Below are 17,255 nucleotides of genomic sequence, written 5' to 3' on the forward strand. Positions count from 1 at the left end.
ACAATGACCCAAAACACACAGCAAATTTGATAAAGCAATGGTTTCAACAGAAAAGGGTGAATCTTATGACATGGCCAGCCCAATTGCCAGACCTAAGCCCCATAGAGAATCTTTTGGATGAAGTTGAGCGCCGTATATGCCAATGTACATATTCGAATCCGGATGAATTGTAGTCTACCATTCAAAAAGCATGGTATGAGACTCCCAAATCACTGCTTGACAACTTAGTTGATTCAATGGAACATAGATGTGATGCAGTGATCAGAAGCTCAGGTTACGCCACAAAATTCTAATATTTTGTCCTAAAAATAATGACAAATCTGTTTACTTCCTTTGGTAGCTCTACTTTTGTCACAGTGTAAAATATAAAAACTTTATTTTTTCTTTTGTAAGTCAGATTTAAAATAAAATCTGTTTGATTCAATTGAGTATTTTGACTCTTTTTTATGTGCTATTTTTAACTATGACAATATTAACTATGTAATAGGTGGTAAACAAAATAGAAGTTGCATTTTTAAACACATGTCAAGGGTACTGTAGCTCTACGTTTGGCCACTACTATGTGTGTGTGTGTGTATAGCATTAAACAAGGTTTTACTATATGTATGTATATAATACAGTGGAACTCCGGTTAACGAACGTCCTGGTTAACGACCAAATCGGTTAACGAACTATTATTTTGCAAAAATTTTGTCTCGGATAACGAACTTAACGGCTTTTTGTGTCAAATTTGTAAGCTTGCCGACTTTTAGAGAAAATCAGTTAATTGTGTGTCGGTGATGGTCTAGGGTCCATTCGTACGTTGGTGATGGCGGAGGAGACAAAGATAACAAGTATTTTATAGTGAAAATCGTTTATTAGAACAGGAAGATGCTTACATATTTGAGGTAGTTGGAAATGGCTTATCTACAGTATTTTCTCTCGGCACTGAGGAGTGGCGTATCGCTGGTCCTACGATAGTGCAAGCTGATCAGTCGTAGCCCCAGAGCGGACGAGATGGGTTCGCTTGGTCACAGAAGCGATGGTAGGTGAGAACTGCAAGACTGGAGCGGTCCGCAAGACACAACACAAATTTTAGCGGGCACGACTTCAGGATTAATCCAGACGAAGACGACACAGATTAATCGCCATAGAAGTTTTAGGAAAACTGCGTTTTTACCTTGATATTCGGGGGTTTTTATAGTATTTCTTCCTTGAATCTCACCTTACGATTTGTCCTGTGTCCCATTCCTCGCTTCCCGATTGTTTTCTTCTTTGTCTCCAGGTGAAAACTGAAACCAGATCAGATCACGAGAAAGGTTTGTTCCGAGGCGTTTATTTGACACCTGTTCGTCGACTCTGATCGGAGATTGTTGATAAACCTATAAGCCTTTTGCTCATAATTTAGCCTATTGTTTCTGCTATCTGTCATTTTAGAACTTTAACGATCGTATGTGATGTTTTTTATACCTGTCAAATCTTTCCTTTTTTCCGAAAATTTAACGTAGATCGACTGTTTATGAGCATGTTTTCCTATATTTTCATTAAAGAAAACCCATTTTACAAATAAAATTACAAAAATACTGACGTCTAGAACGGATTAATTGTATTTGCATTAATTTCGATGGGAAAAAATGCTTCGGTTAACCAACAGACTCGTGGAACGGATTACATTCATTAACCGGGGTTCCACTGTATATATATATGTTACAGTCAAAACCCGTTTTTAGTTAGAACTCGTTTTAACTAGTTGAAACTATTTTATACTGAATGTCTTTGTTAAAACCCGTTTTGTCTAGTTAAAACTAGTTTTAACTCAAATTCATTTTTGACTAGCAGTAAATTCTAGTTTTAACTAGACAAAACCGGTTTTGTCTAGTTAATTTACTGCTGTACATGTTTTGACTTTAGATAAAACTAGTTTTAACTTTTAACATTAGTTAAAACTAATTTTAGCTACATAAATATGTTTGGGGGAAATAAAGTTATGTATAGTGATTCGGCGGAAGATGCCTAACATTTTGCTTATGAAGAAAATTACAGCGCTAATTTGAGTTTAGGAGCCCTCTAATGAAAATATCATATTCTGGAGTATGTCTTTCAAATAAAAGTTTGGAGTTTATTTTAAAAAATTCTATACTGTGTTTGCAATGACGACTTTTTCACTGTCTGGCATTTTAAGCATCTCACCCCAAGTATCTGGGTGAGATGCCAAATGCCATTAGGGTAAGATAACAAATATAATTGCTTAAAATTAATTTTTGAATTTCTTAACCAAATTTAATTTATTGCATATGTAGTACAAAGTACTTCATAGTAAGTATAACAGCACAGTATAAGTATTGTTAAGTTTCCGCCCGTTCTAACGTGTTCTATAGCTAGCTGAAAGCTTTTTTCAGTCCAAAAACTTTTTTGAGAAGTCCTTATATAATTTCTATGCATATCCTGCAATAAAACGAGAAAACAAAAGTTTATTAAAAATAGGCATATTGGAAATCAATTAACAAAAAATAGGCACGTTACCCCAAGAAAAATGTGGCATATTTTCCATTTGTTGGGGTAAGATGCCTAGTAGAGTCACGTGCTCCAGCATGTCCGATCGGGATCGGCGGTAGCTGACAATGGAAACTTTAGAACCTTAACTACATCACACATTAATTGTTTTTAGCAATTTTTAATAAATTCCATTTTAACTTTTAGTTTAAAATTATTCTAGAAACATTTCACAACAAAAACTTCGTTCTTATCTAGCTTTTATTCTTCTCGGATGTAGAAAATGAAGTAACGGTAGCCAACTACAGCTTTCCGCACTCAATATTGGCCCAACGATTCATCATACAAATACATGACAATATGTGACGTCACCGTTTGAAAATATCAAAAATTAGGCATCTTCCCCCGCTTACCATCTTACCCCGAATCACTCTATGCGTTGCAGTCAAACCAGTTTTTAGTTAGGATGCGTTTTAACTAGTTAAAACTAGTTTATACTGGATGTCTTTGTTAAAACCCGTTTTGTCTAGTTAAAACTAGAATTTACTGCTAGTCAAAAATGAATTTGAGTTAAAACTAGTTTTAACTAGACAAAACGGGTTTTAACAAAGACATTCAGTATAAACTAGTTTCAACTAGTTAAAACGCGTTCTAACTAAAAACGGGTTTTGACTGTAACATATATACACACACATATAGTAAAACCTTGTTTAATGCTATCTCAATTAACACTGATTTGATATAATGTGGTCTGTTCAAGGCCTTAAAAAAAAGCTCAAAATTTACATTGATTCAAATTATCTCAGCATTTCATTGATTCATATATAATACGATTATTCTCAAACACGAACCAATTAGCAAAAGGTGGCAATTTTTTGTAGCACTGTACTTTCCTTAAATCTATGTTTAATTGGTGCAATTTTGGAAAAAATATAGCATCATGGATGCCATAGAAAATATCGACTTTGCTTGGCAAGAATTAACTGATAAATGCCTGAACGGAATGTATGGAAGAAGTTATGGCTGGAGAATTCTCAAGCTCTCCAAGAATTCTCAATGAGAAGAGCCTATCGCTGTATCGTTTGGTTGACCAAATTGTCAACCTAATTGATACAGCAGGATTAGGAGATGTAGACGAACTGGATATTGAGAAGTTACTGCAGGTTTCTGGTGAGAGCCTTACCAATGACAACCTTCAACAACTGGCAGAACAAGGAATTCATGTACAACTGGAAAATAGTGATTCTGAAAATGAAGAACCCAAAGAATTTCTCTACAGATTTCCTTAGTAAATGTTTGGTAACAATAACCAAAATTGTCAATCAAGTTGCAGCAAATGATCCAGATTTTGAAAGGAGTGTAAAAGCAAGATGGGGCATTTTGGATGCGATCTCCTGCTACTGACATTTGCTTAATGAAATAAAAAAAAGCAGCAAATGACACTAGACAGTTTCATTGCATAAAAATCAAGAATTTCAGAAGAGCCAGAACCTTCATCACAAAAAATAAACTTTACATTTCTGTGTGCATATGTTTGTGTTATTTAACATATTATTATTATGCAAATTAATATAAAATAACTTAAAATTAAAGTAAAATTTGTTTATTTTTCACGTGTTTCTTTTTCCTTATTTTCTCTGTGTTAAAATGACCTTGTTTAATGCTGTTTCATTTGATGCTTTTTCATCTAGGAATGTATCCCCTTGCATTAAGCAGGGTCTTACTGTATATATAAAAAAGGGATGCTTAAAAGTTAAGTTTGACTATAAGAGGAATATGTATTCACTATTAAAGTGATTTTTATTTTTTAACTTTCTGCTCAATCAATCTCTAAGAAGGCCAGCCTTTTTATCAAGCCTATTATGAGTTTGGCCAGGCCACAATGGCATGGCTGGATGATGAGATAAAGTCTGTCCTTCAAAAAATTCTTGGGCTTTTTGACCAACCAGATTCAATGTCGGGTCCTCTGGACCAGTAAGCTATCACCCTAACTGCATGGCCATCTGGCCATTAAATGATAATGGGGTTATTATATATCAGACGTTAATAATTTTGTCTCTAGTTACAATCAAAGATCAATATTCTTTATTCCCATGTTGCATTTAGTTAACAAAGAATATTCTAAGTTTGTTTCGTCCGATGGTTCTTTTCAGTTTTTAATACTTGTAGACATAATTCGCCCATATAGGGATCACCATTTATTTGTTTTCTGCGTTTAAGACAATACATTTTCGATGACCGACCTTTCTTTCTAGGCTACTAGCCGCCAAAATATGGGCGAATTATGTCTACAAGTATTAAAAACTGAAAAGAACCATCGGACGAAACAAACTTACAAATTATGACTACAAAGTGTCGTCACCAGGGGAAGCTTTTTGATCTACATTTTCCAGCGCTCACTTCTCTGTGGATAAAAGGCTGAAACACCCAAAGGGTACAGATGGTAAAAAAGGAAAGATGTTCGTAAATCACCAGTTCCGATTTTAGAAAATTTTGTATTTTTAATTGGAAGTTTTTTTGTGTGTTTTTAAATGGACTTTTAAAATATTTTGGCGGCTAGTAGCCTAGAAAGAAAGGTCAGTCGCCAAAAATGTATTGTCTTAAACGCAGAAAACAAATAAATGGTGATCCCTATATGGGCGAATTATGTCTACAAGTATTAAAAAAGAATATTCTATTTTTGATCCTTGTTTCGTACTAGTACTCGAGCATTCATTATTAATAATAATGTGGCATTTCAAAAGCCTTAAATTACTTTTAATTGTTAGTTTTTCATTGGGAGAAGTTTCTAAGCATCTTAACTTTTGTTCATTGATTAATACTTTGAAACCGTTTTTTTGCACATTTTCTGATTCAGAGTAAACCAGAGAATTTTATTAATTTTTCGTGTGTATTTATTATTGTTCATGTGTGCAGTGCTTCATGACAGGATTACATTCCAAGAAATGTATTGATAAATGAACATCACAGAATATATTTAGACACGCCTATATAATACAATCTACTACTCAAATGGGCAGTTGAAACCAAAGGTATTGTCTGATCGTTGACTGAGTGGATAAAACCACCGAAAGCTGGTTGTGGGTTTGTGCCCATCAGACTGGCCAAGGGTGAAGAAAACCCAGAAACCCCTATGGTGTTTTCTGGGATTTTTACATACATCAAACATCTAAATAGGCACAAGTTTCTTATAGAACAAAGGTGGCAAACCTATGGCACATCGGGAGAAATCAGGTGGCATGTGATGTACCATACGATTTCAGTTTATCACCTGTTTTTTCAATTATCCTTTCGGTATATTACCCAATCAGTTTTTTCTCAGCTAGCTTCTTTACATTTATTCTTTATCTAACTTAATTAAAGCATACTCATTTTGTTTCTGTATATAGTTATTTCAAGTCTAAAACTTCGGCATACACAAAACATTTTCAAAGATAATTATGCTCACTGTGAGGCATGCGGATTCGAAAAGGTTTGATGTCCCCGTTATAGAAAGTCTTCCCCAGAGGTATCATCCAACTCGGCAGATTCTCTACATCATAAATCTCAATTCAATCTAAATCTGTTGAACATATATTGTAAAATAAATAGCTTTAACTGCCAATTTAAATTGCATTTGAGTAAGATTTATACTTAATTGTTCAGTTTTAATAAAAACATTACATTAAAATTTGGTAGGTAGGTAATTTTATTATATTGTTTATGTTCCAGATTTATAAAAGAAAAGCAGAAGAGGACAAAAAAAGATACGACAACGAAATGGAAAAATGGACATCTAAAATGTTAAGCGAAGGCCATGAAGATATTTTAAGTCAATTAAGCAAGAAGAAAAAAAGACGCAGTAAAGAAACTAGCGAAATTAAAATAAACGAAAAGAAAAACATCAAATAGAAGTAATTACCGTATATACATAACTTTTATAAATAATAAACACATAATTGTGAAGGGTGTTTTCATTTTAGCATTCAGCAAGCTCCTAGTTCCCAAAATAAAGTTTTATTTATATTTTTTTGATTTTAGAAAATGTTTTAAAGGGACAAGTAGACCAAAAAAGAATTTACACTTCTTGAATATTGTTATTTGTTACACATTTTTTTGTCATTTTATACTGTCAGCTGAAAAATCAAGCATATTTTCGTAGGATTAAAGTGTAAATATCTAAAAGCTGGAGTTCTTTGGACTATATTTTGACTAGAATTTAATTGTTGAAACCGACTGTAAGTAATTCAGATTTCATGTATGTAGACTACTATCTTGTATTAATAACAAAGAGAATTTGTTTTTTAAGATATTTAAAATTATTTTAAAAATTAAGGAATTTTCACTCACCAAAAAGATTACATCTGAATAATCTTGTGAAGGTGGCAGATCCTAAATTTGGGATGTCGTTTAGTGATGCAGAATTCTTGCAAAATCTAGCTGTATGATAAGGTCCACTATCAGGTCATCACTTCTGGTGCTATTTGGTTGAAAACCAGCTGTATGTGCCTATTATAAATATACAGCCTCTTCCAAAAAGAATGCTACCATTTTAAATTATTGCGTTGTATGTTCAGTACATTGAAACTTTGGAAAACAAGTTTCATATTTGCCCATTACGGTGTCACAAAGCGCACACCTCGTTGCACAATGGGCATCTAACCGATACTCAAATTCTACGATTGCTAGAGAATACCGATTGTCAGTCCTACCACGGAAGCCACAATTCCGCAGCTCCCGTAGATTGCTCACATTGAACGACAAGGAGTGATTCCAACTTTGCAAATTGCATTCTGCTATTTGCAAATTTGTCGTAGGGTTGCCATTTTTGTATACGGCACTTCCTAGAGGCAGTAGACAACGAGACTCAAGACTTTTGTATGCAGAAGGGAGACGAAACTCGGACGATTACTCTGTCGATTGGTGTACACCGCATAGTTTTCGGATAAGAATTAACATGGTTACAGTATTTTAAAATGGCAGCATTTATTTCGGAAGAGCCCGTATCTTTGGAGACGAACGAACAACCGATTGCCTCTTCCACCGTTTTAAACTGGACCAAACTCCAGATGCCATTCAAAGATACTTGGAGCAATTCTCTCCATCCTTCTAGAAAATTTGTATTTCTCCTGAATGCTTCCCTGCAGTCTTGTTGGTTACTCAAAGCCAATGAGAGTTCAGCTTACAAGAAAATGTTTAATGTAATTTATACTTAAGCAATTCAAATAGAGATTTACAGTCAATAAATTTGAATTTATTTAGAATTTGACACAAATATATCTTTGAAAAAATCGTTATTTCGAGGAATGTGTAGTAATTCAAATGATTAATTCATTATAAACCAAATGTAAAAATTCATGTCTTATTTGTGACAGGTAATCAGGTTATTAAACCTGATTATCAAAGCCGAACGAAATGCCGAATTATCGGGCTATAAACTTGATGCCGCTATTAAAGCAGCCGAGGTAGACAAATCAAGAATACTAGAAAGCAAAAGTAGTGTTACAACGCATCTCCAGAAAGAACTAGAAATCTTCCAGGCTACGGGTGAGAAAACACACATCTGTCTTCTTTTAAATGCATTAAAGGCGATTCCACCTACATCAATTGAGTCGGAAAGGGCAGGACTTTTCATTACTAAAATAAGAACCAGATTGAGTAATTGGAGTATTGAAATGGCTTCGGGAATATGTATCGAGAAGTGATGATTCGAACGAAATTTTGCACATTAATAGAAATAAAATGGCGTATCGTAACGAAGGCCGAATTTGAGAATCTGACTTAGAATGGGAGTATCGCGGGTCCAAGCTCATTCCCGTTTTAATTCAATGGGAAAATTTGCATTGTAAAAGCGTAAACAAACGAGCGCTCGCTACCCGACATTCGAAATACTGCGATATACGAAAGCTCTCGACAATTTTTTTCGAATGCCGATCTTTTTCATTTTTCTCGAAAAATTCACAATACTGTACGTACTTTAACGTATTATACCTTGCAAGATTTATATAATATAATATACCAGTTTTGCGCAGACGGCCAGTAACACTGGAGCGAACAATCGCCGTGGATCATGTAGGCCATGATAGTACTGTATACAGTAGTGTACTCCGTTCATATAAAACAGATTTCCGTGGATTTACTTGCTTAGCAGCTTGTTTTTATATCTTCCCGTTAGCGGATCATGTTTATTTGAGGCCCTAGGCGCAATTTTCTTATAAGGCCCTTTATTTAAAATTATTTTTTTCATAGGCGCGGCGCACTCGGCAAGAATAGTGCGAAATTTTTACAGACATATTATCGTTTTGCTACGTAATTTTTGAGGCCCCAGGCGTGCGCCTATTAGGTAATCCGCCACTGTATCTGCCATTACACGCAAATACAAAATTTCCACTAGAAAAGTTTAAAAAACAATGTATTAATATCATTGTAATGGTTATATTGTCATAGACATTTCCTACTGTAAATATGATAAATAAATAAATAAAACAATTAGATTAAATTAAATCCAATTGTTTTATTTATTTATCATATTTAATTAAATTAGGCTGTGTTTTAGTTTTTTCTACGTTTCCAACGAGTGATTTATGACGTTTTACATACTCGTTTTAAGCTGGCAACACTGAACGAGATCCAAATTTAAATTCGAATTTAAACAATATGGTGGTGTTCGGTTTCGCGGCGAAGAATACCGTCTTCAGTTTTAGTAGAGTTTTGACCGAAATTAGGTATCGAAGTCGTATTTATTAATTATAAATATATAGATATTTTAATTGTAATTTACACTAATTATAACAAAGTTAACATGGATATACAAAAGAACGTTCTATCGCGGGTTGGTTTTACACGTGGTGTAAGAATAAAGGTGATATTACCTTTGACTGTCAAAAACTTGTCAGGAATGTGGTCTTTCGGTTGTTTACCATTTACTATATTGCCTCGTTCCATAGTGTTTTAAGAAATTCTATACAAAATCATGTTTTTTTAAATGATATGTGTGTAATTTCAAAGGTAATTATTATCCAAAGAAACAAATAATAAATGTATTTAAGGCACCAAAAGATTTAGAATTGTTTAAAAAATGGAAACAAGCAATACCACGTGCAGATTGAGAATGGACTGAACGCTACAATGTTTGTGAGAAGCATTTTGTTTTGCACCAAATTGTTCGTGGAGAGTATATAAAGATGGAGAGGAAATCATCAACGTTCCTCCAATCATAAAACTCCTCGACAGACTAAGAATGCGGTGCCCGGTTTGTTTCCGAATTACTTGTCGTATCTTTCTAAACCCGGCGAAGCACTTCAAAAAAGTCTTTTAATTATCTTTATTATAGTTTATAAACTATTTAACCAACCCATGACCTAAAACATACTTATAATTGCTGCATTTTTTCTACAGCAGTAAAAATTATAACCAGAAATTTTTTTATTACAGTAATTTGGACAGTTAGAAGCAGGGCTGTGGAGTTGCGTAAAAATCTACCGACTCCGACTTTTCCTTACCATCCGACTCCGGCTAAAACATCAAAACTCCACGACTCCAACTCCACAGCCCTGGTTAGAAGAGCTGGATGTCAAAATAAACATCCTGCTTTTCCAAGGTTTTTGCAACTATATAATAATATATCATTATATTCCCAATTAAAACCACCAAGATCTGGTATTTACCACATTCCATTTGATGAGAAACCGAGAGTTTGTTATGAAGAAAAAACATTCGTAAAGAAATTCAAAGAGGACCTTACCCGCTTGAAAAAATTAAAAGATAAATTGGGTGGACATATTTAGGAGTATGATGAGATAATTGATCATTGAGAAATATTAATATCTCTAAATGAGGACAAACTTGTCACTCCAGGTCAGTTTCTGCCATTAAGAGGTTATACTATGTCAAATCTGTTACGGGGACAAAATTAAAAAGCAATCGATAGTTTGAGCTTAAATTACATTAGATAATTGGAAAATTCTTGAGAATTCCGTAATCCTGTGGCTGCAGGTGTATAGGAACACTACTGGTAATTCAACAATCTAAAACTATGATTTAATTATGTTTATTTTGGTTTATTACATACATAACTAGATACACTTTGGGACAACTTAGATTTTATGATACTTATACCTAGCTCTTAATAATTTTAGTTACTAAAGGAGACATAAAATGTAAGTCAGACCAAAATTCATCTAGTTATGTATGTAATCAACCAAAATAAACATAATTAAACTGTAGTTCTGGATCGTTAAATTACTAGTGGTGTTCCTGTACATCTGCAGATGAAGGATTATGGAATTCTCAACAATTTTTTAATTGGAATATAAGCTTAGCTTGTGATCCAAACAAGAAAGGATACATTTAATAACTAAAGTGTGAGAAACTGGGGGCTACAGGGGGTCCCTATAAACCATTTAATTGACGACAGTCTGGCAAAAGCTGCTCTCGTCTGTGGATGGGTTAGGAGGGTTTAAATTGAGTGGGGAGCGTGGTGGATAAGTCAATAAGATGTCTAGTTTCCAATTAATAGACAGGTTTTAACATAACAAATAAAGATTTAATATAACTAAGATACATGAAAATACAAATACAAGATTAAATAGATAAATTATATGTGGATAAAGGCAGATAATTCTTGCTAGATGTTTAGACTATTCTACTATCTATGCCATGAGCATGTGCTTAAGTTCTTGAACACGGAGAGAGAGTTTACACCAATTTTAACTAAAATACCTCAGAGAGTAAATGCTGATCATTGACGACGTATATGGCATTGTTGGGTGGTGGGTCTTGTCTTCGTGGCGTTTCTCGGTCGTATAGCAGGTGCACAGTTCGCTTGGGAGTAGATGAGTTGATCCTCGTATGGAGAGCAAGTCTTATCCTCGGACGAATGCTATTTCCATTTGACAAAATGCACTTTTTTTTGGGCTTCCATATGACAAACGCCCCGAAGTGTAGGTGCTTCGTCCTTATATACTAATGTGCCTGGGAAAACTGGTCATGTGATTAGCAGTTGTTTGGAAATGAAAGTTACTTTTGCAGGTGCAAGTTCAGCGATGACTTTCGTTGATGTAACAGTGTCGCTTTCCTCTCCTTTCACAATCAGATGTTATTGTTTTGCAACCAACTGTCAAACTTCTCGTCCATTTGTTGATAGTAAAGCTGTCATTCAATTATGTTCTGTGTGATGTATTGTAACGATCGTGACGAAAATGATATAACAATTTTCTTAAAAATGGATTAAAATATCCGTAAACTCATGGATCTCACAAAAGTAATATATATTTAACTTAGAGTATAAAAATATCAGTTTAATGAAAATTTTTTAAAAAATTATACACATATTCTATTACTTTTAAACTATTTTATGTAAATTTCACTAATTTTACTGAAGTTAGCACAAATTAAATTTCAATTAGCAATTGTAGCTAGTGGTATTCAATGGCAAAAATAGACTTGTAGCTCCTCACGACATATGGTGGATACTCAAGTAATCGCAATCACTTCATCAATGTCCTTCAATGGAGAGTGGTATCACCTGTATTATTACACCATGGTTTTACAGTACAATGGTAAGATGTGAACTCTGAATGAGTTTACCACCCTTAGATTTGTATACATCTGTAGGAGCAAAACAGTCAAAGGAACAATACCTGTATATTCGACCCTTCATGAGATATTCTGTAAAGGTCAGTTTTTACCATGTACCAAGATATATAATTTTTTTAATTTTCATTAAACTGATATTTTTATACTCTGAAAAGCTTAAATATATATATACTATCTAGTATACTGTATATATGTATATATATACACATACTCCATGCTCCTCATCGGTCAAGGCTTGCTATTGCTTGCCTTGATTGACACTCTGCGTGAAGTCGTGTGCTTTGATGCTTGCAATTGCTAGTACTTCATTGTTTTAGGGGGTTTGGGGCTTGTCGCTCACATGAGGACAAGCTCCCATACCTCCAAAAACAATATAACATCAGGTACTCCACGAACAGTTGAATGGTCTACTTGAAGCTAGCAAAGTCACTTGGGCTAAGCTGTTAAATGCAATATTCTTAGCTAAGAATATTGCATTTAACAGTTTATGCGACTCATAATTGTGCATGACCTGATTTTGGGGCAGTATCTTGAGAAAGTAGAGATGGGGTTCCTTTGGCTTTTTTGTACTATGGGTATGGTCTAAAGCTCTGATAAGGTCCCAACCATCTCATTCAGAGGTGTAATTGTATCAGTTTGGGTTTGTAAAATGAACCGATTCCAATATATTGATAACATTGACCTGCCAATTCCAATCAGATTGGCATCTGTTACATTTCTATATTCAACACAAAATCAAAAGTATTGTACAGTTTCTCTTCATGCATTTCCATATTATACAAAACAATATTCCTAATCATTTCTATATTGCCCAGATTGCTCAAGTGGAATTTATCCTTAGACAAAGCCATTACGTACGCATTAACATGAGTACACACAATGAATCAAATAATACATGAACCACAAACAACTTTTAACTGCATACAAAGCCACCATTAGCACAAACATGTTTCGACAACAACGAACATACTTAGGAGATAACAATAATGGAATGTAGATAAATTAAGCTCGACGATGTGGAATATAATAATAATAAATTCAAAAATAAAAGCACCTTGATCTAAAATATATTTTATGCACTCCAAAGTTAGTTATTAAAATACTTAAATTTATTTTAGAAATATTTCTTTCAAGTCTTGGTTTGCTAATACCAAAGAACCTTGTTTGAAGAATACTTTGAACGCAAATCCTTCTCGTCCAAAGAAACCTTTAACGTCTTATATGCTGTTTATTAAAGAGAAGAGAAATGAAATGTTCGGTAATAACTCGAGTAAGTATTTGAATTTGTATTAAATTTGCATAACCAAGAATATTATAATATCTTACATTAAAAAAGCTATACAGTAGCTTGGTCGGTAACAACTGTGACTACTATTGGGGATAGGATGAGATAGTTTTGTGGCAGTTTTGTACACATGCACGTACTTAAACTGTACGAGTTTTATCAATCGTAAATATGTTTTCTTTTTTTTTTCAAAAAACATTGCTCTCTAAACAAAAATGTGAACCCTTTGTAGTCTGGTATATGTGGATTTAACACTTAGTACATGTACATGTAATTAATGGACAGCACAATATGCCTAGATAAGAATTGTATATGAAAATTCTTACACTTCGTATATCTAAGATGACAGACATTTGTAAATTTAATTCAATATCTGGTGTATTTTTGATAATTGGATCGACATATATTTTCCATTTTATCATTCTGTTGATATGTATTAAAAGCTTTTGCGAGTAGTTGGGGAGTTTCTATTAGTTTTGATTTTAGTAATTTAAGAATAGTATTAAAAAAGTTTTCTTTAACTTTTATTCTTTTTAGGAAATTTAAATTAATAAAAACTAATAGTAAAATTTTTTTAGAAGTCAGTGGTAAGGATCAAATAAAAATTTTAAGTGAGAAGTGGAGGTCATTAAGCGAGGCTGAAAAACAGGTAAGAAGTATGTTTGTAAATTTTTAATTTCCTAAAATTTGAATGGTGTAATTAAAAAAATTCTGTATATTTTATATACATATACATACATACATAGCATTCCAAAAAGCACGCTACCATTTTAAATTATTGCAATTATGTTAATCATTATTCGAGAGTGTTTTAAAGTACGGTCGGCCCAATGAAACGTTGCAGTTGGTCAGTACTAATTGTGCTGTTTTAGGAGAGGTAGGGTGACGGGATGGGATAATTGTATGATAATTTAGCTAAACCCATAAGAGTCCCAGAAACTGGACTCTCGATAACTTGACATTCCATAAAACTCATCATGTCATCAAAAAATAAAAAATAAAAAGAAAGACATGTAATCTAATTTTTCCTCTATAACTCAACACTAGGATCAAATAAATTATTGTTCTTCACTGGTGATACTAAATAATAGCATCAATTCCAAGTGTTAACAAAGAATATAACCATTTTTCAAAGGAGCCACTTCAAAATGCTACAATGCAAATGTTGCAAACTCTAAAGTACCCACTGAATAACCAATATTTTAAAATTAAAATTCATCTATAAACAGAAATAGTCACTATTGGCATGCAGTTAATACATATATGAATTTGCATGCACAATAGCTTTGTGAAATTTCGCTAGTTAAATCATCACTATGCCATAAAACTTTTCATTTTTGAATAACTCATCACCTTAGTCCACGTTAGGTCGATTTTGCAAGACTCTACAGTACTTAAGCCAAACTCTTTGTAGCCTGGAAGATAATTGGGAAAGTAAGGGAGGGCCGGAGGGACAATTTATGGATTTAATAATTAGTCACATACATCTTTACTTAGACGGAGAGTCTTGCAATTTATTCTGAAATAGCAAGCTTTATATTAGGAATAGAGAACTAAAGTTGAAATTTAGATATGTTTGGATTTTGCGTGCGATTTAATATTTTATCTAATCTTTACCTCAATTAAAAACAGCCGTAGTTTATAACTCATGAGTTTAAATAATGATCAAATTTTTTCTTACTTTTTTTATAATTGTGTTTAAATATGTTGCTAAATTATTAAACAATCACACAACTAAATTGATTTTACATTTCATCACAAATTATGCAATCCATTTTGTATGATAAGACAGGCCTGTATGTTCCATTTAATTAAGTTTTTACTGAACTTTTCACATTTCCCAAATATTATTCTGTGACGTGAATTTTATCAAGAAAATGCTCATTCAAAATTGTAACATCTTGAACACCGGTTTCGACCTGCAACATTTCACCATCAGCTCTTTTCTCATCTCCATTCTTTATACGTGATCTAGTATTTAGTATAAATTATTCCTTTGCTCATTAAGCATCAATTAATTCTCCTCAAATAAAAGGTAACAATTGTCTTCACAAATCTGTCATTTTACAAAGGTTTTTTGTATTCTTCAGCAATCTTGTGTTTGAGAAAAAAAAAGAGATAGGTTTGACGACTCAAGTTGGCTGCTCGGTTTCCAGATGCAAGTGACTGTATCTTAACAAATGACAAAAATAAACTGTGTCTGTTTTATGTTGGAATAATACTAATCAAACCTATCATATACAGTACCAATGTAAGGCCAAAAAGGGCCATTTTTAAAGAGAAAACTGCACAAAGAATTTTAAATTTGGACTTTTTAGTCCCAAATTGGAGTGGTGTATTCATCCCAGTCCATACTGTTGTCAGCAGGATCTGTCTGAGGATTTTATTGATATATTTTAAGTATTACAATAAGTAATTAATCTTTATATTTTATTTTGTAAAGTTTTATTTAATCTTTCGACAACAGCAGCTTTTGTATTGGGAAGGTATGAATAATGATCAATTTTTAATTTTTTTTAAACAGATTTTGTACTAATTCCTTTCCTTTATCAGTTTGCAAATTTTTTGGAATGTTCTGTTTAAAAATGAATCGAAAAGATTCCAAAACAGATTAAGCTTTTTTTATCCTTTATTGCCACGACATAACAATATTTAGTAAAAACATTGATTACGATTAATAAATAATTTACGCCATTATTAAATCTAGAAAATTGTTTTAGCTCGATTAAATCAGCTTGCCATAAGTCATTAGGATAAAAAGCTTTAGTTTTTCTTGGCAAATATTTAATTCGTACAGGTTTATGTATAGTATAAACTGGTTGAGAAAACAACCATTTTTCAACAGTAGGACTTGATAAATTAGATGCTTTAACTAGTTTACTCGCACCGCCAAACAATGCAGGAGGTTTCGGATTATAATATATCTATTTTAAAAGTTTTTCCATTCGGGACTCTTTTTTTCTCTTTCTCGAAGACTTCTTCCACTGGTAAAATATTCTCAGAGAGATTGATGAGAAAATTTCTTTGGGACTCTAGGCCAATACTGCGGTTTTCTCCAATTTTGGGTAAAGTTGCCAAACTTTTGTTATTGATCCACTCTTTAGAAATGTTTATTTTCTTTAAACCCTCCCAAAATTCATTAAAATCAACGGATCCAACACAGTTATTCTCTTTCTCACTAAATATGAAATTAAATCCACTATATGGTTTCTGGAAACAGGTTTACCGTCGATTATTAATTTACCTTTGAAAGTGTATCCGCAATGATTTAACTTTGGTTTATTGATTAAATGTGGGACATATTTTTGATATAATTGAGGTATAGATATAGTTATTTGTTTGATAAATGCATCATCATCAGGTTTTTCTTCGAGTTGAGATTCTGTTTCTTCAGGTTTATCCGGTACAACAGATACTCAGACAGGTTCTTTAGGTGCATGAACTGTTCTCTGATATCTTGAAATTAATTCACTTAACTGTCGTTCGATAAATTAGTACTCTCAAGTAATTCTTCAATACTAAGACAATTCTTATCTCGAGTTTTTGATTTTCTTAATTTATGAACATTGGCAGATATATTTCCTCTTAACAAATTATCGCATATTTCGCATAAAACTTTAATTTGATCCAGAGAATCTTTTTTCGGTATTTCTCTTTGCTGCAAAGGTGTAGTCTTCGCCAAAAGTCCCAACGTGTGATCTCTCATAATTGTATTTTTTGGAAACGTGTTCTGCATTATTAAAATCACACTTAAATTACAGTAATGAGATTCGGTTGTAACAAAAATGCTGTTTTCGGAGCCAATTCGTACATCAAATTATCGATTACTATTAAATCCCATCCTTGCATGGATTCGGGCAAACCATACATAAATGTCATATCTGTTTCTTCTTGAAAAAATGATAAATATACGGAGTAACAC

The 17,255-nt window shown here is 33.1% G+C and overlaps 2 protein-coding genes across 6 annotated transcripts in view; both read left to right on the plus strand.

Moving 5' to 3' along the window:
* The window catches only part of LOC111627332 (transcription factor A, mitochondrial-like), a 28,970-nt gene extending 20,511 nt beyond the window's left edge, over positions 1 to 8,459 (plus strand). The window contains exons 7-8 of one of the 2 annotated variants that reach the window (XM_023370884.1): positions 6,184 to 6,365; positions 6,493 to 8,459. In XM_023370884.1, the coding sequence (XP_023226652.1) occupies positions 6,184 to 6,363 (180 nt within the window). In that variant the 3' untranslated portion in view covers positions 6,364 to 6,365; positions 6,493 to 8,459. Of the gene's footprint in view, positions 1 to 6,183 lie in introns of both variants that reach the window. The other variant, XM_023370883.1, reaches the window with a different exon arrangement.
* Positions 8,460 to 9,009: 550 nt separating this feature from the next.
* LOC111627334 (transcription factor A, mitochondrial-like) overlaps positions 9,010 to 17,255 on the plus strand; it is a 30,296-nt gene continuing 22,050 nt past the window's right edge. For 2 of the 4 annotated variants that reach the window (XR_002756982.1, XM_023370886.1), the window contains exons 1-3: positions 9,010 to 9,176; positions 13,167 to 13,318; positions 13,912 to 13,982. Coding sequence is in view for 3 of the 4 variants with exons in the window: in XM_023370886.1 (XP_023226654.1) it covers positions 9,109 to 9,176; positions 13,167 to 13,318; positions 13,912 to 13,982 (291 nt within the window). In the remaining variant the exon portion in view is untranslated. The remainder of the gene's footprint in view (positions 9,177 to 13,166; positions 13,319 to 13,911; positions 13,983 to 17,255) is intronic. The other 2 variants (XM_023370885.1, XM_023370887.1) reach the window with 2 other exon arrangements.

This window comes from Centruroides sculpturatus, unplaced genomic scaffold (genome assembly GCF_000671375.1).
Source record: "Centruroides sculpturatus isolate CEXI.00-Female unplaced genomic scaffold, Cexi_2.0 scaffold508, whole genome shotgun sequence".
NCBI classification, from domain to species: domain Eukaryota; kingdom Metazoa; phylum Arthropoda; class Arachnida; order Scorpiones; family Buthidae; genus Centruroides; species Centruroides sculpturatus.